Source organism: Erpetoichthys calabaricus, chromosome 13, assembly GCF_900747795.2.
Source record: "Erpetoichthys calabaricus chromosome 13, fErpCal1.3, whole genome shotgun sequence".
In the NCBI taxonomy this organism is placed as follows: domain Eukaryota; kingdom Metazoa; phylum Chordata; class Cladistia; order Polypteriformes; family Polypteridae; genus Erpetoichthys; species Erpetoichthys calabaricus.
In genome coordinates this window covers 122,230,593-122,254,402 of record NC_041406.2, presented here as the reverse complement: position 1 = coordinate 122,254,402, position 23,810 = coordinate 122,230,593, and the positions used below count along the sequence as shown (strand labels likewise).

General features: G+C 37.9%; 1 protein-coding gene across 22 annotated transcripts in view; it reads right to left on the bottom strand.

Moving 5' to 3' along the window:
• Positions 1–23,810, bottom strand: part of rims2a (regulating synaptic membrane exocytosis 2a) — a 1,351,795-nt gene that overhangs the window by 898,945 nt on the left and 429,040 nt on the right. For all 22 annotated transcript variants that reach the window (XM_051936048.1, XM_051936053.1, XM_051936052.1 and 19 more), the window contains one exon: positions 12,528–12,847. In XM_051936048.1, the coding sequence (XP_051792008.1) occupies positions 12,528–12,847 (320 nt within the window). The remainder of the gene's footprint in view (positions 1–12,527; positions 12,848–23,810) is intronic.

Here is a 23,810-nt window from a genome sequence, read left to right as displayed (position 1 = left end):
ATCCAACCTCTGCTCCTTAGGGACAAGCTGACAGAGATGGGAGTAGATTCATACCTGGTGGCATGGATCGTGGACTATCTTAAAGACAGACCTCAGTATGGGAACTGCACGTCTGACATTGTGGTCAGCAACACAGGAGCGCCACAGGGGACTGTACTTTCTCCGGTCCTGTTCAGCCTATATACATCGGACTTCCAATACAACTCAGAGTCCTGCCATGTGCAAAAGTTCGCTGACGACACTGCTATTGTGGGCTGCATCAGGAGTGGGCAGGAGGAGGAGTATAGGGACCTAATCAATGACTGTTAAATGGTGCAACTCAAACCACCTACACCTGAACACCAGCAAAACCAAGGAGCTGGTGGTGGATTTTAGGAGGCCCAGACCTCTCATGGACCCCGTGATCATCAGAGGTGACTGTGTGCAGATGGTGCAGACCTATAAATACCTGGGAGTGCAGCTGGATGATAAATTAGACTGGACTGCCAATACTGATGCTCTGTGTAAGAAAGGACAGAGCCGGTTATACTTCCTTAGAAGGCTGGCGTCCTTCAACATCTGCAATAAGATGCTGCAGATGTTCTATCAGACGGTTGTGGCAAGCGCCCTCTTCTACGCGGTGGTGTGCTGGGGAGGCAGCATTAAGAAGAAAGACGCCTCACGCCTGGACAAACTGGTGAGGAAGGCAGGCTCTATTGTTGGCATGGAGCTGGACAGTTTGACATCTGTGGCAGAGCGACGGGTGCTAAGCAGGCTCCTATCAATTATGGAGAATCCACTGCATCCACTAAATAGTGTCATCTCCAGACAGAAGAGCAGCTTCAGCGACAGACTGCTGTCAATGTCCTGCTCCACTGACAGACTGAGGAGATCGTTCCTCCCCCAAACTATGCGGCTCTTCAGTTCCACCCGGGGGGGTAAACGTTAACATCATACAAAATTATTGTCTGTTTTTACCTGCATTATTATCAATCTTTAATTTAATATTGTTTTTTGTATCAGTATACTGCTGCTGAAGTATGTGAATTTCCCCTTGGGATTAATAAAGTATCTATCTATCTATCTATCTATCTATCTATCTATCTATCTATCTATCTATCTATCTATCTATCTATCTATCTATCTATCTATCTATCTAATTTATTCAAGTTTCTCATCTTGTCTTGTAGTTTTTCTTTATTATCCTTTTATGTTAGAAATAGACCCATAATCATAAAACAGAATCCAGTGAAACAAATTAAAATAGCATAGCAAATACAGTGTTATATTCTCAAGAAAACCTATGTAACTCAGCACTCAATGCCTGCCAAAATGTTTTGTGTTGTTGACTTTTATATATTTGCTGTTTCAGATATTTAATTTGGAAATGTTGCACATTACTTTGTAAACTCACTGTAATACCTGGATAGTAATCATGTTATTAATCATGGTGATGGATAGTGGTGACATGTTTCAGGTTGATTAGCCCGTGTACAGTAAGTTAGAATTTCATATTACTCTGTACATGTGACAATAATGACCTATAATCTGCACTAGTATAAAAGCAGGTGGATGTTTTAAACCTAGTATGGTATTTAGTCTAATGTACTTTGTTCATTGTACCAGCTTTAAAATAATATTGATTCATTAATGCAACCTAACTTTAGTGTTTTATCCTTTCCTTTAAAAATTGTTTACTTTTGATGAGATGGAGAAAAAGTAATTTTTTTTACCACATTCATGTAAGACCATGTGGCTACTGTAAGATTTTTCATGATTTAAGAGAGTGCACGTGATAATGACGTCTTAAGTCTACTAAGTATTAATATTAAGTATTTTACTGTATTAGTGACACTTTTTTATTTTACCTTTTCTTATTTATATGCAAAATGACTAAAAGCAACTGAGTAGCCATATAGTTATATACTGTAATTCAGAGGGAACATTGCAACAGTGTTTTTAAATGTATTGAACTGTAAGCGCAAATCCATAATGGCTCCACTAAACATGTTTTTTTATACTGTTTCACTCAGTTCCAAATATATTTTCTAATGTGCAAGGTAGCTGTATTTAAAAATATGTAGCAGTGGTAAGAAGAAAAATCTTTTAACAATTTGTAAGATTTTTGTGAATCTCGGAAACAAAGACTGACTACTTTGATGTAAAATCTGTAGAATGCAATAACAAAGAAACATTAAATGCATTCTGACACAACTTTATTCATTAAACTTTTTAAAATATTATACAAATATATAAGGATGCATTTTCTGAGTCCACTTTATCTACTATGGGATCATGGGGAACTGGACCAATCCCTGTAGGAAAAGGGTACTTTTTAGCAAACAACACAGATGCTCTGAGTTGGTGTTCTGCCACAAGTGATTTATAAGAAAGAAAGAAAGAAAGAAAGAAAGAAAGAAAGAAAGAAAGAAAGAAAGAAAGAAAGAAAGAGAAAGAAAGAAAGAAAGAAAGAAAGAAAGAAGAAAGAAAGAAAGAAAGAAAAATTGGTTCACATATTAAAATATGACATTCCTTTAACATTAGAACAATCTAGACAATAAGAGGACATTCAGCACAACAAGGCCTGCCGGTCCTATCCACTTAATTCCTCTGGAAAACATTAAGTCTAGTTTTAAAAGTCCCTAAAGTTCTACTGTATACCACACTACTTGGTAGCGTATTCCATGTGTCTATAGTTCTCTGTGTAAAGAAAAACTTCCTAATGTTTGTGCAAAATTTACCCTAAACAAGTTTCCAACTTTGTCCCCGTGTTCTTGATGATCTCATTTTAAAACAACTGTCTCAATCCACTGTACTAATTTCCTTCAGAATTTTAAACACTACAATCATGTCTCCTCTTACTCATCTTTTAAACTGGAAAGGCTCAGCTCTTTTAATCTTTCCTCATAATTTATTCCCTGTAGCCCTGGAATCAGCCTAGTCATTTTTCACTGGACTTTTTCTAGTGCTGCTATGTGCTTTTTGTAGCCTGGCAACAAAAACTGTACTCAGCATTCCAGATGAGGCCTCACCAGTGTGTTATAAAGGTTGAGCATAACCTCCTTAAACTTGTACTCTACACATTATGCTATTTAACCTAACATTCCGTTTCTTGATGGCTTCTGAAAAGTGTCTAGCATTTGATAGTGTTGAGTCCAACACGACTCCTAAATCCATCTCAGGTGTGCTTTAGATTTTTAGACCTTCCATTGTGCATTGTAACCTAACATTTTCATTTCCTACATATAATATTTTACATTTACTTATATTAAATTTCACTTTCCCAACATTGTCTAAGTCCCTCTGTAATGATCCAACAGATCCTAGATTATCTGCCAGTCCACCTAGCATGGAATCATCTGCAAACTTAACCAGCTTTTGACTTATATTCTTATCCAAATCATATATTTAAAATAGCAGTGGCCCTAGCACTGATCTCTATGAACACCACTCTTAATGTCAGATGATTCTGATAAGGTTCCTCAAACCATAACCCTCTGCTTCCTGTGCCTCAGCTATTTTGCACCCATCTACAAACAGCACCCAAAACTACAATTTATTCAAGTTTGATGTCTAACCTCTCATGTGTAACTTTATCAAATGCTTTCTGAATGTCCAGATAAATAAAATCATGTTCTCCATTTTGATCATTTCCTTTTGTTGCTTCCTCATAGAATTCCAGCATATTGGTAAAACATGTCCTCCCTCTTCTGAACCCATGCTGACTGTCCAGTAGAACTTCTGTCCTTGCCATGTGTTGATCAGTACCAAAATTTATAATTCTTTCCATTAATTTACCTGTGATGCACATTAAGCTTAATGGCCTATTGTTGCTTGGATCTGCCCGGTCACCCTTTTCATATATAGGGCCCTATGATTTCCTTGATGCAGAAAACACGCACGGAGTCACAGAATTAACGTATAAAAACTGATTTTAAATTTAAAAACAGAAATGTGCGGAATTTACAGACTGAAGGGGTGACTGTTACAAAACTTCCCAATAAATTAAATGATTGAATAATCTGTAGTTCTATCATTCAGATACTATTTTCTAGTTTGTTGTTTTTTAAGCGAACACAATTCTTTGTAGAAATCCAGTCGCGCCTCCATCTGTTTGTGCGCGTGTTTCCTGTATGTTTTCTCATTAAAGGCATGTGAATTAACTATCTGCATGAGACAAAAATGTTGAAGCAAGCTGTACCAGATTCCCTAACTATGTCGAAAAAACTAAGAAACACAAGCTTAATTGCAAATTTGAGGGCACAACAATGAATCTGGACAACAACTTTTCTGCAAGTTTTGCTAGCATACCATAGACTGGACACGAAAATATACTTACAATGACCACATCAAATTTAAAACCCAATTTAAGAACAAGGAGAAATTAAGTTCAAAAAGTGTTCCCATTCAGGTAACAATAGAGAAAACAACAAAATCATCAGATGCAAGATGCCAGTTCCTTTAAGACTTTTTTGGCCATGTGTGCAGAGTCGGACATACCGCTTGAAAAAATGATGGAGATGTGTCCTTTCTTTATTAAAGCATTGTAATCAACAACGCACGCTGCCAGAAAATTAGAGCAGTCTTCGTCAAACTCATTTGCCCCTTGTCTTTGAACAACAAATGGACTCCATTATTCGAAAGATCCGTGGCAATAAAATGTATGTTGTAGTTGATGAAACCACAGATAGCCAAGACCACATAGTTCTCAACATAGTAATTAGGTGAGTAAACATTTGGCTGTATGGTAATTGTTTTATCTAGGCAGTTCTAATTGTACATGAAATTATATTTAACCAGTATTAACAGTCTTTCCCGTATAAAAATGTTATTAGTGAACGGCACTGGTTGTTGACGGGTTCACGTTTAAAAAATTAACAACAATGTTTCTGGATTTAATAAATGTTTTGCCTCGCGGTGACGAGGCACACAAGGTCCACATTTGATTCTTCCGTTATAAACTTGGTACCTTCAAACCTGGGCAGAAAAGTAGGCTTCTCCTCAGATGCAACAAGCTCTTAAAAAGCCGATCTCGCTTTCTTTTTTTCTGTTTAATTCCGGGATTTAGAGTCTTGCAGATTAGTTTGGTTTTGCTTTGTAATTAATTATTTTAAGATATGCAGTGGATGAAGATACTGATGTAATGATACACGTTTTCAATCTGTAATCATTTAAGTTTTAAGAATCATTAGAAATAATTTACATAATTACAATTACAGGTACTGAAGACCAGTACTTAATGACATTTTAGCAGTGGTTACAGACAATGTATCATACTGTCAGAAAGCATACCAGGAAGTTTTAAAAGGAGTTATACCTAACAGTGTACATTCAACCTGCTTGTGTCATGTCATCAGCTTGGTGGCACTATAAATACTTTAATGAGGCTGCATCACTAGTGATGTGGGTAAAGTCTGCCTTCTTCAAGAAGCCTGCCAGGAACCCCCGAGGCAAGAAACACCAGTTGGAACAGCTGGTTCAAATCAGTAGGGTACCTCGCTGAACGTATTCACCTCTACAAAAAGTTCTTTCTGGCTGAGAACACATCAGCTCAGGCTGTAACAAATATCCTAGACCTTAAAAGTGAAGTTAACCTTCATCTCAGAAGGATGCAACAGCTCTTACAATTCTGGAGGGCACTCACTGTCCTACTGCAGTCTCATCATACAGCATTGAGGAGGATCTGGGCTCCAACCTGATGAATGGAACTGCAAAATAAGGTTCAGTTGTGCTAGTGTGCTGTTTCATTAAGAGGAATGTAAAGTGCCATTTCATTATTGTTTGTTTTGTTGTAAAAAAAATAAAACCCCAAAAATGCGAATCAAGGAAAAATACAACACTGAAAACCGAAAATCAAAAAAAATAAAATGGAATTTGTGAAAAATTGAATTTCCTTGGGCGGCACGGTGGCGCAGCGGTAGAGCTGCTGCCTCTCAATTAGGAGACCTGGGTTCGCTTCCCAGGTCCTCCCTGCGTGAAGTTTGCATGTTCTCGCCGTGTCTGCATGGGTTTCCTCCGGGTGCTCCGGTTTCCTCCCACAGTCCAAAGACAAGCTGGTTAGGTGCACTGGCGATGCTAAATTGTCCCTAGTGTGTGCTTGGTGTGTGGGTGTGTGTGTGCCCTGCGGTGGACTGGCACCCTGCCCGGGGTTTGTTTCCTGCCTTGCACCCAACGTTGGCTGGGATTGGCTCCAGCAGACCCCAGTGACCCTGTAGTTAGGATATAGCAGGTTGGATAATGGATGGATGGATGGAATTTCCTCAGTGTGCAGTGACTTCATAAAAATATACTTCAAGGGTTTATGTTATGTACTCACTAACCTCCTTAAGAACTCAGGGTAAATATTATCTGGTCCTGTTGATTTGTTTAATTTCAGCCTATTTAATCTAAGCAGTACTTCTCCCTCTGCAATTTCCAAATAACTTAGTACTTAGTGGAACCTCGGTTCACGAACGTCTCTGAACACGTACAAATTGGGTTACGACCAAAAAGTTTGCCAAACTTTTGCATCTGTTCACGACCACACACTCGGTATACAAACAAGCCAGTTTCCCTTTCGGTTTGTGTGCACTGATGATTTCCGCAAGTGTTCAGTCTCTCCCTGTGCATTCCCTGTGCAGCGAGCAAGAGACAGCGCGTGAGAGAGAGCGAGCGAGAGACAGACAGACAGACACACACGTGAGCGAGAGACACACACACACACGACAGAGAGAGAGAGAGAGAGAGGGCTGGCTGCATAAGGCCAAGAAGGCAGTTAAAGAATGCACCGGGCTTGTTTTTAAAGAGACTGATTCGAGCATTGTTTTAACCTTGTTGTATTTAATGAAGACTTTTTTCTATTGGATTTTTACCTCCACTTCACTTCTGTTTAGAGCGATCGGTTCGTAGCATGCATTGTTGCAATATTACTTTTCTTGGTTGTTTATTAAATTATGGATATTTCAAATGTAAATTTTTTTCCTTAAAACTCATTAAAAAAATGTTTTAGCGAGCGGTTCGTAGCGCTATAGCGCAAACTCTTGCAATGTTAGTTTTCTCTGTTGTTCAAGGCTTTCTCAGTGTTATTCAATGTTTTTACATTTAGTTTACTATTACGCTGTGCATTCTATGGTATAATTAACTATATTTGTGCTTAAAAATCTTAAAAAAAAAATATTTACATACAGTTAGTACGGTCTGGAACAGATTAATTGTATTTACATACAATCTTACGGGGGAAATTACTTCGGGTCACGACCAAATCGGGTTATGACCAGAGTTTTGGAACGAATTACGGTCGTGACCCGAGGTTCCACTGTACTTCCTTAGTAGTCCCTTTTCTGCTGGGAGGTTATCTAACATCTGCTATTTTTACTGTTTGTATTTGAAAATTCTCCTTTAATATTCTTGATGCACTTCACCTACTCCTTGATTGTTCTTTTGCTACTAAAATACTGAAAGAATCTCTTTGGGTCATCTTTCACCTTATCTGCTATATTCTTCTCCAACTGCCTTTTAGCATCCTTCTTAATGGTTACCATCATGTTCTTATACATGCTACAATTCTTCATTGGAGCTATTAATCTTATAAATCTTAAACAGCTATTCTTCTTTTGCGGCTTTTTTTCAACAATGTTGAGCTAACCAAAATTCTATTATATACAGTACATGTCATATTTTCATAATTTACAGGCTTTCACTGGTATAAAATTACATCTTACAGTAATGAAGATTAAATATTACTAAAACTCTGATTAATGATTTAGATGCCAAATTGAAAGTAAAATATAATGGTTAACTATTTGTTACTTTATCTGCACACATAAAATACAGCATAATTTATTAAAAAATTATATACTGTGAGGCACAATTAAATTAAATAAAAATCTGTTCATTGATATTCTTTTCATTCAATAACAGTCTTTATTCTTTATTGATTTACTCTTACGAAAAAAAATGAAGTGTGATTCAAGTCTTTCATCTGATTCAGATGGCATTGACTCTGGCTCTACTGTATCCAAAGTGAGTACAGGAAGTTAATGTACAGTATATAGAGTCTCCCTTTTTTTTTGCCCTCTACACAAGAGTCTTTCAGTACGATATGATCGCTTGCCATCTGCAGAAATTACCAGATGACTCCTCCAGAATAAACTGTATTAATAATGGAGATGTGTCAGAGTGCAGACAACTTGTGGCGGACTTTGTCTTGTGCCGCAGGAAGAACCACCTGTAACTCAGTATCACTAAGTCAAGATTTGAAGGTGCACATCCAGCACACATAAAAGCCTCTGAGACCTGTCATCATTCTGAGGGAGGGCATGAAAGTGGTGCATAGCTACAAGTACCTGGGCATTCACATAAACTGCAAACTGGACTCGCCTAACAACACAGTAACACTGTATAAGGGACAGAGAAGACAGAGAAGTATTTCCTAAGGAGTTTCAGGTCTTTTGATCTATGGAACAAGCTACTGGAAATGTTTTACCTATCCATAGTAGCCAGTGCAATGTTCTATTGTGTGGTCTCTTGGGGAAGCAACTTGAATTCAAGATACCTGAAAAAAATTAACAGGAAAGCTAACCCTGGATATACTGAAAGCTATTGTGGAAAAGAGTATGGTAATAAAATTGTCCATCGTGAAAAATCCCCTCCATCTGCTCCAGAAGGCATTCTGCTGGAGCAGATGGGCTATATTTTGCTATATCTACTGTACACAATATACATTTATTTACTTATTTATCTATCTATCTATTGGTTGATTGTATTATTAGTCCTGTGAGTCTGTATATTTGTTTTCTATGTTTCTGCTACTGTATGTTTTTAAAGTTCCCCTTGGGATTAATAAAGGTTATCTAATCTAATCTATATATAGCATGGATGATGGCCCAGTGTAAAATTTGGATTGATATTAGATATCCACTTAGCCCCTAGCAGGTTACAGTTTCCCCTTAGGAAGGAACAGTGGCTCTTTTTTCTTTGCACCTGTGTAATGCTAGGTGACAAATGCACTGGCAAGTGGTAGAAGAGTCCAATATCTACTTCATTTACTATGCAGTGCACACTGTGCACATAGTTTTGGAAAATACTGTATGTCATAATGGCTGGAAATGTTCAAAGTACCATTTACCTGACTCATTATTGCTACAAAGGGGCAACAAGTTACAGTACATGTTCACAGTACATGTTCACAGGGTCAATATAATCACACGTAGAGATGTGCTAATCAACACGCAACACACTGTCACTTGCTAAATTTACATCAAATGAACTCTAGGTGTAAAAGTCACCCAGTTAAATTACTTTGCAAGTCACAAGTTAACATTGCTGAATCAGACTGGTTTACTCATTAAGAACCTTTTCTTATTTATAAAACAGCTATCAATACAATGATTTTTAACTGTTAACTGAGAAAGCGTAAAAATGCAAAAAGATGTGTAAAATCTTACTTCATGTTTCAGAATGAAAATCGTAACTTAAAAGAATGTATCTTGCAAGATGAGGCTGAAACAGCCAAAAGAAAATGACACTAAAAAAGCCTTGTGAAAAATGCCATGAAACAGTTCATTTAGAAGATAATCAGGTTGCTGAACTGCTTATTATGGGATCTTCCTCACATTTTGAAAAGCAGGAGTCTTTTATTTAAAAAAAGACTTCAGCCTTCTCTTATGTGAATTCACTTACGTTTAGTTTTTTTGACCTACTGCATCTCATGGGAAAACTGCAGTACATTTTTTACAAATTAGGAATCACAGGGCCGAGAAAGGGCCAGACCTTTTATAATAGACACACTTAAAAAGAAATCTGACACTTGAGAGAAATGTGTTCTAAGACTGGTAAACCTGGGTGTTGAGAGATGCTTATATGAGTTAAGTTTGAAGATTGAAGATAGGTAAGCTGGCTAGTTGCTCAATAGTGTAAAAAACAGTTATAAAATAGCTAAGCTAAATCATATTCTAAGTCAATACAACTGCAACGGCTCACTTCATTAACACTAGAATTACCAGAGCCTACAAAAAAACTCGTAGATCCGGCCCACCTTAAATCCGTTCGCACCTCTCCATCAGCATCTATTGTCCTGTAAATGTGCCGATAAAGATAAGCAGCAAGCAGCCTGCTATTCCATCCCCCCACAGCTGCAGAACGTGCACAAAGTTCTCCCAGCTCATGCCTTGATTGATTATCTGGGAGTGAAGTGCTGGAGTTTTGTAAATAATAGATCGTTATTTGGAACACATGCATTTCATGTGTGTTCCGTTTCTACAATAATCTGTGTAAACACATTGTTAAAACAGAAACTTTTTCATATTTTAGTAGTAAATGACAAAATGTTGCCATAAACTATATAATGTGTGAAGTCTGATGTCCAAAGATCAAATAAACACTTTCACAAAAGGTTCAAGGGTAAAACAACAGCTTCCATGGTGTAGTGGAAAGATTTGCTGACTTGTAAATCAAGAGTCCCCGGTTCAATCCCGACTGCCTCCTATATTTGCCATTTTCAGTAGTGAGCTGCTCTTATTGTTACAATTATACAGTACACACGTACATTTGGTTTGCGTCCATAACAGATGGTGTACATTTGTAGGACTTGTGAAAGTTACCATTTTATTTTCACTTTCATTCTCTCAGTCACGATCACGATACATACTACCGCCCCACACCCAGGGATCTGACGCTGATAGTTTTTATTTGAAACTGGGAATAACTGTAGATGTGAGTGGTGTTTTGAGGCAATAGAACTGGACATTCTCTGATCTGGAGGGATAAAAGCTGACACACAAACGCTGGTGAATCTCCCTTCTTCGTATCTCACCATCACTTTTTTTTTTTTTATTCAGTTTTATTGAGTGTTCCTGCTCATGCACAATTAGTATGCACCTTATGGTCTAGTATGTCAAAAAAAACAAAAAAACACAGAGACATAGGTATATATGATATTTGGAATTATTCATTTTATGACCTGTATAGTACATTTCGGAAAAAATTGTGGCACGATTGCAACATTATTCATATTATTCATATTCATTCGCATAACATCTTGCGCTTGTAATCAGTGACCACATGTTTTTTTTTTCTCCTGATCTTGCTAGTCTCCATGTTGCTGTATGGTGCTGTTTTTTTTGTACTCCATGATATGCAGAGGAAAGAATAGTACAGAGCGGTAAGTTCAGCGCTATATGCAATCATCTAATTCAAATGTTAACAGTTCACACACACGCAAGGACCGTCCTTCTTACATTTATGACATGTGTACCTGTTGCAATGTGCACACTTCTCTCTATGCTGTGGTTTCTATTACACACCTGAAAGACAGAGACAATATATGTGACATTTTGAAGAAATAATTTTATGACCTGAATAGTACCACTCAGAAAACATCACCGCACTAATGCAATATTATTTGAAAACGAACAGCGCCAGATCGGATGTGAATTTATGCTGGCGCTGTTACTTAGAGTCAGATCAGGAGTGTGATTGTGATTGAGTGAATAAAACGTGTTATAGCACACAGCAAATGGCCACCTGCATGTTCCTGCTTGCACTGAATAAGCTCACGCCTTCTGGTGCAGGGTGTCAACGCAGCACGGAGAAAAAAAGATAGAGACAAATATATGGGACATTGGGTATAAATTTATTGTACTTGTAAAAGTTAGCTTTTTTAAGTTTTATTCTCTCAATCATGATCACGCTGTACCACCCCACCCCGCCCCTCCTGATCTGACTCTAAGTAACAGCGACAAAAGTACAGGGCGAAAGACGCTGACGGAGAGGTGCAAATGGATTTAAGGTGGGCTGGATCTACGAGTTTTTCGTAGGCTCTGGTAATTCTAGTGTTAAAAAAACAAATAATTAAGAATATCCATATTTTTGCTAAGAGCATATCTGGTTTCTCTTCCACCATTAAACATTTTCACTTGAGGTCAACTGAATCTCTTGAGACACATTTTACCTGCTGTGAGTGTGATGACGTCAGAACATATTGAGCTTTATAGTAGAACTTCTTGCACACATTGTGGAAATACAGTACAGCATAGCTAATTTAGAAAGAATAAAATAAGGCAAAAATGAAACCAAACCTTTTGAAAATGACCTCAGAGAGGTCAAAGTGGTATTAACTAGAAAAATTAATTATGGCTGTAGATAATGGGCCACACACTTGGACAAATGCTAACAGAGAATGAAGATGTCATATAAAATACTACACAACCACTGTGATGTTGTAATGCATAATCACTACCACAACACTAGGAATGAACACACATTTTAAACTACAAGATTTTCAGGCAGACTACTGCATTCTCAAAATGCTATTGCCAGTAATTCATATAGGGGATCATAAAACTGAGAGTATTTAAGTTGTCTTCTTAAATTCAAAGGTTACTTGGGCCTAGGTAATGAAAAGAAATTTTAACAATACCTGCCAACTGAAAACAAAGTTTTGATAATTATTTTCACCTATTTTGCAACATTATCAATAAAACCTAACAATGAATTGAAATTAGTATACACAAGAAAGGATATAAACATCTTCATGCATTACAAATGAGAAAGTTAGCATAATCCCAAACCTGTCAGTGAGTGTTTCGCCTGTGCTTGGACCCGAATGCTTCACTCCTGAACCGTGTTTGATCAACTCTTGTCGCACAAGCCCTTGAGGTCTATTTTTGTCTGATGCTGGTGTGGAAATATCCCCTGAGGGTCCCAAGTACTGGGATGACTCCTGCAGTTTTGCCTTCTTTTCCCGAGGAGCTTCTTCATTCCCATGCACTTGAGTGAGATCACTTAGTTCCCGCTGCTGGGGTGTATTTAAACCACTGTTGTAAAACCATGCTCCAGATTTTGTAAGGATTTCTTGTTGTTTTCGGCACAGATTGCATACCCACATAACCTAATCAGAAAAAACAAGACAAATGATGTCACATGTCTTTCATCAAAAGACAATACGATCAATATATAAGTACAGTATGATTTATCAAATTACCACTTATTCTTCTGTTATATAACATTTCATTTTTCATCATTAGGTATTTTGTTCACCCACAATTAATTTATATTCATATGTAATCACAGAAAATTATATCAGAGTATATAAGCAAAGCCAATATTTTAGAAAACTGGTTTATCACAGGTTACATTATTATAAGCTCAAAATACAACCTACAGTAATGAAAGTAGACGTTATCTGTTTTCCATATTTTCTATATGTAGTCATGGGCTATACATCACAAACTATATGTCACAAACTATATTGAAGTGATGTTAGGCAGCTCTTCTTGAAATTCATCTATGAGCGTAATTCATACACAAACACACTTATTAGAAAGGAAAAGAGAGAAGACCTTCCTTTAACTGTAAATAAAATGAGTACTCAAACCCTCTCAACTCCAAGCCTTACTTTTTCTCTGTTTATTTTTCATCTGACTGATTACAGTATTTCTTTATATTCTCCTCTGAAGTTTGAACTCCATGAACAGGGCCAGCATTTTATTGGACCTCAAACAGAGGACAATAATCAACTGTTATGCTCTCTATTGTGAAATTTTGTTGTTCACTCATATTTTCTAATTACAGGGACAAATCTAAACATCCAAAATACAGGGTGATTCTAATGGGCGGGCCCCAAGTTACAATGTATTACTGTCTTAATAATGAAGCAATCCAAATGAAATAAAGATCACAGGATTCCTGGATAAATGTACGAATGAGTGAGGCATGGCACTTTTCAGTCGAGACAGTTGGCAAAACATTGAACAGGAAATTGCGGCCATCACCCCTACAATGCTTGCAGATACCTTTGCCAATATGGAGTGCCGTGTCGATCTGTGTTTGCAAGAAGAAGGCAACCATTTCCAACAACGAATGTGATTGAATCATTTACACATCTACCAAGGTGTGCATTGTATTTATTTAGTTTCTATTGCTTCATTATTAGATGAGTAACACTCAGAGCCCCGCTCATTAAAATCTCCCTGTATTTTACCTAGTTGTTAAACAGCAAAATATCTGAACATTGTCTTGGTGCCTTTCCTGCAATCAAGTAGAGACTTATGGATTCACGTGCATAGGTGACCATCATTAGAAGGAAACCAAGAGAATATTATGAACATGTAAGTGCAGGGTTATTTTCTAAGTATATTTTACACAGTGAAGAAGTCATATAAATAACCATGACTAGTGTGAATACTTCAGTGTAAAAGCAATGGAAGGTAGACCTAGATAATAAGAAAAGGTTTCCAATTCTCACATGGACATCAATATACCATATGACAATGTACTGTATTACAGCTTTTTCATATGCTTTATATTATGCTATTATTCACCACTAGTCAACTGAACAAAAGCATGCAAAATCATTTAAGAAATATACTCTAAAAATGATAGATTTATCCATTTTTGGAAACAACTTTTTATTAGAAATGCTACGAGGAACCAAAGTGTACACTGACAACATTAGATTCAAGAAAAGAAACAATTTTAGGAATGTTGGTCCATTATGGGTATAATGATCAATAACAATTTATTTTATAATGAGAATTTCATATTTACCAACTTCAGAATTATCTACTGGCTTCAGTGATTTATTTATAGACCCAAATGCACTAAAATTCTACTGGTCCAAATTTTTGCACATTTGTAAACACAGATATTTCCTAATGCCAATGCATTCTTAAATTTTACCATTTTAATGTAGTGATGTTCAGTTTACATTATAATTTTAAATTACTGCTTTATCAAATTACTTCATATTTGTTTACATTTTGAATTATGTTACTGTTTATAGTACTATTTTGTCTCCATTCTCATGTCATGTTAACAACGGCCATATTGTATAGATTTCATCCTGCAGAAAGCAATTTTAAAAACTCAGTAATTTACTTATCTACTAGTTTATGAAATCCAACTTAGAATTGTGACTATAAGGTTTATATGCTCACGTTTGGCCAGGTTCTCTTGGAACATAATGTGTACTACCACACTTATACAGAAGACTTTACTTATCTGTAGCACCTGATGACGCTAAAGCTGAAATGTAGCCACTTTCTGAACAGAATGAGTAGTAATTTCCTCAAGCTAAATAAGAAGAAACAGAAATCTTACTTGTCATCAAAAAGGGGTATAGTATAGTTAGAGTAACCTTGATCCCTTTGCATTAAGAGTCATGGTGGAAGTAAACAATTTAGGTGTTATCATGGTCTCTGACCTAAACTTTAAATGCACATTAGCCAGATTACTAGGACAGCCTTTTTTTCATTTAAGGAACATTGCAAAAGTTAGACTTTTTGTAAAATTTCAAGATGCTAAAAAATAAGTCATGTTTTTCTTTTCAGTTGACTAGATTCTATAGTGCACTCCTAACAGGACTACCCTAAGAAAGACATTGGTCAATTGCAGTTAGCTCAAAATGCAGCAGCAAGAATCTTAACAGGGAAGAGAAAGGTTGAGCACATCCCATCAGTTCTATAATTGTTACATTGGTTACCTGTGTTGTTTAAAATTTATTTTTAAATACTATCTATGGTATATGAAGCTCTAAATAATCTTGCTCCTTCGTATGATATGGAAGGCCTGTCTACTTACATTTCTAGTCGTAACCTTAGATCTTCTGTTTGTGGTTTGCTTATTATTCCAAGAGCCGAACATAAAAGAAGTGGTGAGGCAAACCTTTGCTGTAATGTACCAAAAACCTGAAATGCTTTACTAATAGACAGGGCCGCTGCTGGCCAAATGGGTGCCCTAAGCAGAAATTTACTTTTGTGCCCCCTCCCCCAAATATTACGGAAGTAGATAGGCAGCTGTAACAGAGGTGAGGGCGCGCGCGTCATCACATGTGCTTAGCCTAATCTGCGTTCACCGTAAAATGCAATATATACGTTTATATTTTTGTTTATTTGTATATGTATATTATTAATATTAATTTATTATTATAATATATAAAAACGATTTTTTTGAGCAGCGGGATGGTGCCCCCCTGGGAGTTGGTGCCCTACGCAGACTGCGTACTCTGCATATAGGGAGCGGCGGTACTGCTAATAGAGATATGCCAGGCCTATGTTATACGATGGAACATTTTCAAAAACACCTAAAAACCCACCCCTATGATGTTGGAGTAAAAGCAAATACTGCAACTGTCGACAAGGCCCACTACATCAAATCTTCTAGGATGAAGCTTAAAAACCAATAAGCATCGACTTAAGTACACTTATGTTAGGTAGATTGCCCAGTGAAGGCCGAATGTTTTTTTGGCTTTGGAACCCCTGCAGATTATTTTTTTCCTTCATCATCCCACCCTACACCTTCTCTGTCCTCCTCACCATTCTAACCTTAGCACTGGACTTAACTTTGAAGACTTAAAAACATATCTGTAAATAAGGACACAACTTTATCTATTACTTGTATGTCTGTGTTATGTAAGTGTGTATAAATGTATTATATTATTTTTGCAATGTCATTTATTCATTCTTATTCTTATTTATTTTTAATTTGGTATTCTTATCTTGCATATTTTTCTTTGACATCTTGTAAAGCACTTTGAGCTACATTCTTTGTATTAAAATATGTAATAGAAAAAAATGCTGTTGTTTTTGTTATATTTCTCTTTGAATCAGCAAATAGCAATATTTAGTAACAAATCAGAGCTGCCTGAAATTTAAAACCATCAAATATACTTTGGCCATTTGGAACATTCTATATTGTACAGTGTTTAGAAAAGGGTTTATTTTCATAATGGAATGTCTCTGAAAAACAGATCACAAGGATTCAAATTTCATGCAGATTTTTATTGTTATAGTTTCTTGTATAGCATTATTAGCTTTTAAAATATGCATTTTACATAGTATTGAAACTTTCTTTTTTGGTCTGCTGTAATGCATCTGATATAAAAGGCGCAGAAACGAGATAGCAAAAGCTAAAATATTTGAATTTTATCACAATACCCTATTTCAGAAGAAAGAAAAAGCAGAAAAAAAATCTTAATACGTTTTAATAATTTCAAGTGCTGTAATCTAAGCATTTTAGTAGAAGGTCATGTATCACTTTAGTACACAGTACTTTCTGATGTAGACTATAATCATCGAAAATATTTTATAATTCTAAAACACTGGTCATTATTGGGTGAATAGACTTAAGTGCAAAAGATAATGTATTACATGTCAGTAGGTAATCTACACTGACATTTCTTTCAGAGGATTTAACTTTACTTAATTTGAAATTATCAGAAAGGAACATGATAGGTCTTACAGATACATACTATGATATGCTGTATGTTACTATGACAAAGGACAATACTTTTGTCAGTTTATTCTCTCAGGTTGACTCTTCATGTGTTCTGTGCAAAATTATCTAAGTATCAGGATTACTTAGCCCAGCTTGCACCTTTTGTTCAAGTTTGACCTGATTAGTGAGCAAGGGCTTTGTGAAGTTTACCTAATGAGTGAATGGACACTGTATTGAGTTGCCAAAGCTGTAATGGATAATTAAATGAGTATGGCAGAAGTGTTTGCAGAATTACTGATTATACAAATTGAACAAGCAATTCTTAACTAGTCATCTTTGACTTATTCACTGTGTATCTTACAACATTTTCATTTTACATTATATTTTCAGGCCTCCTTACATCCATCCATCCATTTATCCATCCATCAATTTTCAAACTTCATTAATAATGAGATTAAAAGGCTGAAGTCTATCCTGAAAGCACTTGGTGCAAGAAAGGAACCAGATAGGGTGATAGTTTATTGTAAGGCATACACTGTCTTTCATGAAACAAGTTTAGAGTCAACAATTTACCTAAAATATGTCACACATCTTTGGGATGTATAGGAGGATAGTTTGTGCACCTGGAGAAAAAATTCTAGACAAACATGGAAAGAACATACACATTTCTCACAACAGTGTGCAGTAGTTTAACCCAGGACTTTGTAGTAATAAGGTGATAGTTTTGTGGCACAATTTTGATTGACATTATTTCAGTTTACTGTTATCCTGATGAGGTTTACAGTGACTAAGGTAGCAGAGCCTTATCCTTCTCTAGCAGTAACTTATGGTTATACCAGGACTTTGCTAAGCATTCTCTTATGCAGCTGAGAAATATAACCTATTGTACCCTTGTCTGCACTGGGTACTTCTTCAAGTATTCCTAGCATTGTATACACCTACAGGGGGACTTCTCTTGATCCATAGTTTACTATTGGGTTCTCCTGGACTGCGGAAATCCTCATTTGTACATAATATGTAATGACTTCAATCCTGTCGAGAACTCATATTTTTGTTTACACCTGTGCTCTTGTCTTTCTGATCTGATTAATGAACCCTGACTTTTTTCTATATGGATTACTATTTATTTCAGTAAAATAAAATAATAATGAGTCGGCTACCAAATTTAAACATTTTAGTGACAACGCTATTTTAATTGGTTAAGATTTATTTCAGAAAAAAGGAATAGTTAACACTGTTATCATCAAAACTAGTCATTCTACCATGTTTCAAAGTTACATTTTATATCCATGTGATGTACACTAAGAAAGGATGCTATATTCTTGACAAACATGCACGCACTGTTTGCCTGTATGTATAGATAGATAGATAGAAGCTCTTTAAATAAATACATAAATAGGTAGATAGATAAAAAAATGAATAAATATAATGTCACAGGTGGCTGGGGGGGCAACCCGGCCAGGACACCCCGGAGGACTGGAAGAGGGCTTACATGGGGGTGACCACCCTGGTTGCTATGGGGACCACGGCAACAGAGCTTTGAAGCTGAACCCTGTAGGGGCCCGTGATCACCGTCAGGTCAGGGGGCACCCTGATGCCTTGGGAGTCCTGGACCTCAGCACTTCCGCCACACCCGGAAGTGCTGGGGGGAACAGGAGCAGGGACACCCGGAGTGCTTCCGGGTACGCAGCCAGCACTTCCGCCACAATGGGGAGTGCCGGTGGAAGATTGCTGGGAAGCACCTGGAGCACATCCGGGTGTGTATAAAAGGTTCCACCTCCCTTCATACGTAGACTAGAGTTGGGTGGTAGAAGGACAAGGTCTCTGGAGGAGGCGAGGAGGTGGCCTGAAAAAGTAGGGCATTGTGTTTGTGGCCAGGACTTTGGGGACTTTTGGGGACTGTGGAGCACTTTTGTAAATATGACTTTGTATAATAAACGTGTGTTGGGTGATTCAAATGTGTCTGCCTGTCTGTGTCTGGGTCATGTTCCACAACAATTTTTGCTGTGTTTAAGCATTAACAGGTAGAAAGTTTGCTAGTTTTGGAGTTATTCTCTAGATACATATAATTTCAAATTGTGTATAGTAATTAACATAATTAAACAGAAGAACAATTTGACAAGATCAAACCATTCAGCATAACATAGCTAGTCAAACCTTGTTCACCTGACATTTGCAAAATATCACCAAGTCAAAATGTCAATCTTGCCAAAGTATTATTATCTACAATATCACTTCATAACATATTTGAAAGTTTAGGTTCTGTATGAAAGAAAAACTTTATGCATGAAATAGCTTAATAGCTTCCAGCTGTACCTTTGTGGTCTAGATGAAGAATTCATTTTAAAGTAACAGGTGCTGAACTGATTTATTACATCAATTGTAATGACACCCTGCTAAATTCTGAAAACTTTTATACGGCTCACTCATAATCTTTGTATGACTAAGCTGAAAAAAATTAATTATCCACTCATTCCCTATATCTTGTGTCCTGCAGTCTACTGTAACTCTTCCTCTCTAATATTTATATAGCACTGTTATCTTTTGTGTAATATTGAGGCCAAAGCTACACACAATATTATAGATTAGGCCTTGTGTTGTATATTTTAATAATAATCTCCCTGGACTTGTGCAAGTCTTCCTCATAATGTGTATTTCATATTTCAAACTCCCCATTGTTTATCCATCCATCCATTTTCCAACCCGCTGAATCCGAACACAGGGTCACGGGGGTCTGCTGGAGCCAATCCCAGCCAACACAGGGCACAAGGCAGGGAACCAATCCTGTTTATTTATGTCTAAAATTTTCTTCCTACATTTAATACTTTACATTTACTTTCATCTACCACACATTTGCCCAAGTCTGAATTCTGTAGCATCTGTTTTGCTAGCCACTTTCCAGTGCCCATTTGATGGGTAGCATTTGATGTATTTATAACTAACTCCTGGGACGGATGGACCAGCTTTTCAGGAAGAGTACCAGAAGTGTTAATGGCCCATCCAAGAAGTCGTCCTCTGTTCTTTGGGGAAGAGAAAAGAGGTAATAAGTGATCACTTTCATTCTCTCATTCTGACTTCAAGCGAGACCCCCAGCCTTCTCCATCCACTGTTCAATATAACATACATATAACAGCATGCTGAAAACTATTTTGTGCCGGCGTCTAGAGCTGACATGGCTGTTCAGAGTGACGTGGTGAATGAAGCACCGTCACCCTCTGATTCATCATCCAGAGAAGACAGGACAGCACTGACAGAAACCACACCCCTTGAGGTCAGTCCAGATCCACTGGCTTCCTTAGACTGTCAGTTTAATAATAATAATAATTCATTACATTTATATAGCGCTTTTCTCAGTACTCAAAGCGCTATCCACACAGGGAGAAACCGGGATGCGAACCCACAATCTTCCACAGTCCAGACTCTGAAGTCCTTTAAACAGGAGCAGTGAAACAAAGATTCCCTAAAGCGTGCAAAAAATGCAGTTGTCCTCGTAATTAGCCAGTGCATGTACCTACCCATGCCACAAGGGCCACACTTTGTGATAAATAATGACCTTCGTTACTGGGTGGCGGAACACAAGAGGGAGGTCCGGAGGCTGGTCTTAGTACCGCAGACTTTCCAGCAGCAGGTCTGCAAGCTAGCACCTCCTAGGTGCCCACTGGGGGACTGAAAATCATGCTCCACTTTTATTGGCCTGGGATCAATGAGGAGGTCCACCCTATTTGTCGCTCCTGCCCAGAGTGTCAATTGCGGCATATTCCTAGAAGGGACCACGCTCCTCTGGGCCCTAATAGACATCACCTTTGAATGTATTGGGGTCAACCTCTTGGGACCCCTAGAACTTGGTCCTCGTCGATTATGCCACCCGATTCCCAGATGCTGTTCATTTGCACTCATCTAACTCAAAAACAATCGCACGGGAACTAGTAGGAGTCTTTGTTTGGATTGGCATCCCCGAATAAGACCGTAAAGACCAGGGGATGCCTTTTACCTTGGAAACGTTCAAGGAAGTGGCCAAAATTGTTCGGAAATAAAGAGTTTGAAGACCTCTGTACCAACCCCAGATCAATGGCTTGGTTGAAAGAGTCAACCAGACTCTTAAACAAATGCTGTGCAAGGTGGTTAGCGAATACAGGAGAAACTGTGATTAGCTGCTCCCTCTCATTTAATTCTTATTTATCAAATCAATTCCAATATGTACAGAAATGTGCTGACAGTACTCCATCATTATACACAGAAGTGAGATATGGTGTCCCGTAGGGCTCAGTACTGGGACCTTTACTATTCTCAATTTAAATGCTTCCACTGGGATCTATCATTAGGAAACATAATGTTAATTTTCACTCGTATGCAGGTGACACCCAGTTATACCTTTCATTTAGATCAAATGAAGTTTCTCCGATGTTGTCTTTAATTAGTTGTGTTAGTGAATTAAAGGAGTGGATGGATGAGAACTACTTGTCTTTAAACACACATAAAACAGAGATGTTAATTGTTGGATGGAATGACGCTGATCACAACAATTTTCTGTCATCATTTAATTCAGTTGGAATCACCATTATTACTGAATCAGCCCGCAATCTAGGAGTTATCTTTGACTCTAGCATGTCATTTAAAGCGCATATTACAAAGTTGTCCAAATCATGTTTCTTCCATCTTAAAAATGTTGGGAAATTAAGGTGCTTTCTAAATAAACAGGATTCTGAGAAATCAATTCATGCATTTATGTCTAGTAGGATTGACTACTGCAATGCTGTGTTCACTGGATGTTCAAACTGTTCTTTATTCAGCCTCCAGTTAATCCAAAATGCTGCTGCAAGACTTATTACAAGGACATGAAAATACGAACACATAACTCCAGTTCTTAAATCCTTACACTGGCTCCCGGTTAGGTTTAGGGCAGATTTCAAAATCCTCCTTTTAACATATAAAGCATTAAATGGCCAAGGTCCGGCTTACTTGTCTGAACTTATCATGACTTACAAACCTGAGCGCACATTAAGATCTCAAGATGCCGGTCTGCTTATGATTCCATCCATCCATCCATCCATTTTCCAACCCGCTGAATCCGAACACAGGGTCACGGGGGTCTGCTGGAGCCAATCCCAGCCAACACAGGGCACAAGGCGGGAAACAATCCTGGGCAGGGTGCCAACCCACCGCAGGACACACACAAACACACCCACACACCAAGCACACACTAGGGCCAATTTAAAATCGCCAATCCACCTAACCTGCATGTCTTTGGACTGTGGGAGGAAACCGGAGCGCCCGGAGGAAACCCACGCAGACACGGGGAGAACATGCAAACTCCATGCAGGGAGGACCCGGGAATCGAACCCAGGTCCCCAGATCTCCCAACTGCGAGGCAGCAGCGCTACCCACTGCGCCACCGTGCCACCCGCTTATGATTCCAAGAATTAATAAAATAATGGTGGGAGGTCGAGCTTTTAGTTACAGGGCCCCTAAACTGTGGAATGGTCTGCCTTCGGTCTTAGCTTTTAAATCCTGGCTGAAGACTCACTACTTCAGTTTAGCATATCCTGACTAGAGCTGCTGATTAACTGTACAGCACTAAAACATAAGTAACATGATAGTTATAATTTGATACTAACCCTCACCTATTCTGTTTCTCTTCTTGGTACTCAAATGTGGCACTTGGTGCCACGGCCCACCTGCCAAGTTGTTTTGCCTGCCTAAGGTAAAGTCATCCCTGATGAAGGATCACAGGAATCGTGGGAAAGAGAGATCCTTTCATCGGATTAGCGCTATTTCAGCTGTGGAATGGCCAAATGGAGGAGGCAGCTTGATGAATGAGGTCTCCAGGACTCTAAACAAATCCAAATCATATTATGTGATATAATCTACTGTTAAATTCTACTCCGTACTTCTAAAACTTTTATTTTTATACTGTATTGAGGATTTGTTCTGTTCTGTGCATTGTACTGTATTATGTTGACCCCTTTCTTTTTGACACCCACTGCACGCCCAACCTACCTGGAAAGGGGTCTCTCTTTGAACTGCCTTTCCCAAGGTTTCTTCCATTTTTTCCCTACAAGATTTTTTTTGGGAGTTTTTTCTTGTCTTCTTAGAGAGTCAAGGCTGGGGGGCTGTCAAGAGGCAGGGCCTGTTAAAGACCTTTGCAGCACTTCTTGTGTGATTTTGGGCTATACAAAAAATAAATTGTATTGTAATAAATTGTATTTTCTTGTTTACCTACTGGAAAGTGCTGCAAGCCTCCACAAGCTTCTCTCCATTTGAACTATTATATGGAAGACAGGCCTGCTGGATAGTGGACATCTTAAAAGAGGGGTTGGGAGAGGAGGCCTTCCTGTCTACTGATATTTTGGAATATAGCATGCAATTACATGATAGATTCAATAAAATACAGTCTATTGTAAAATAGCACATGGATAAAGCTCAAGCAGCATAGGTCCACTATTTTGACCGCGGCATGGCTATTCGGGTGTTTTACCCGGGAAACTGTATCATGGTTCTTGTTCCCACTTTCCACTTCAAACTGTTGGCCCATTGGTAAGGACCTTATGAACTTAAGGAGAGGAAGGGATTCATGATTATTTGGTTAAATAACCCAATTTTCGACTGAGCGAGTGGATTTATCACATAAACCTACTGAA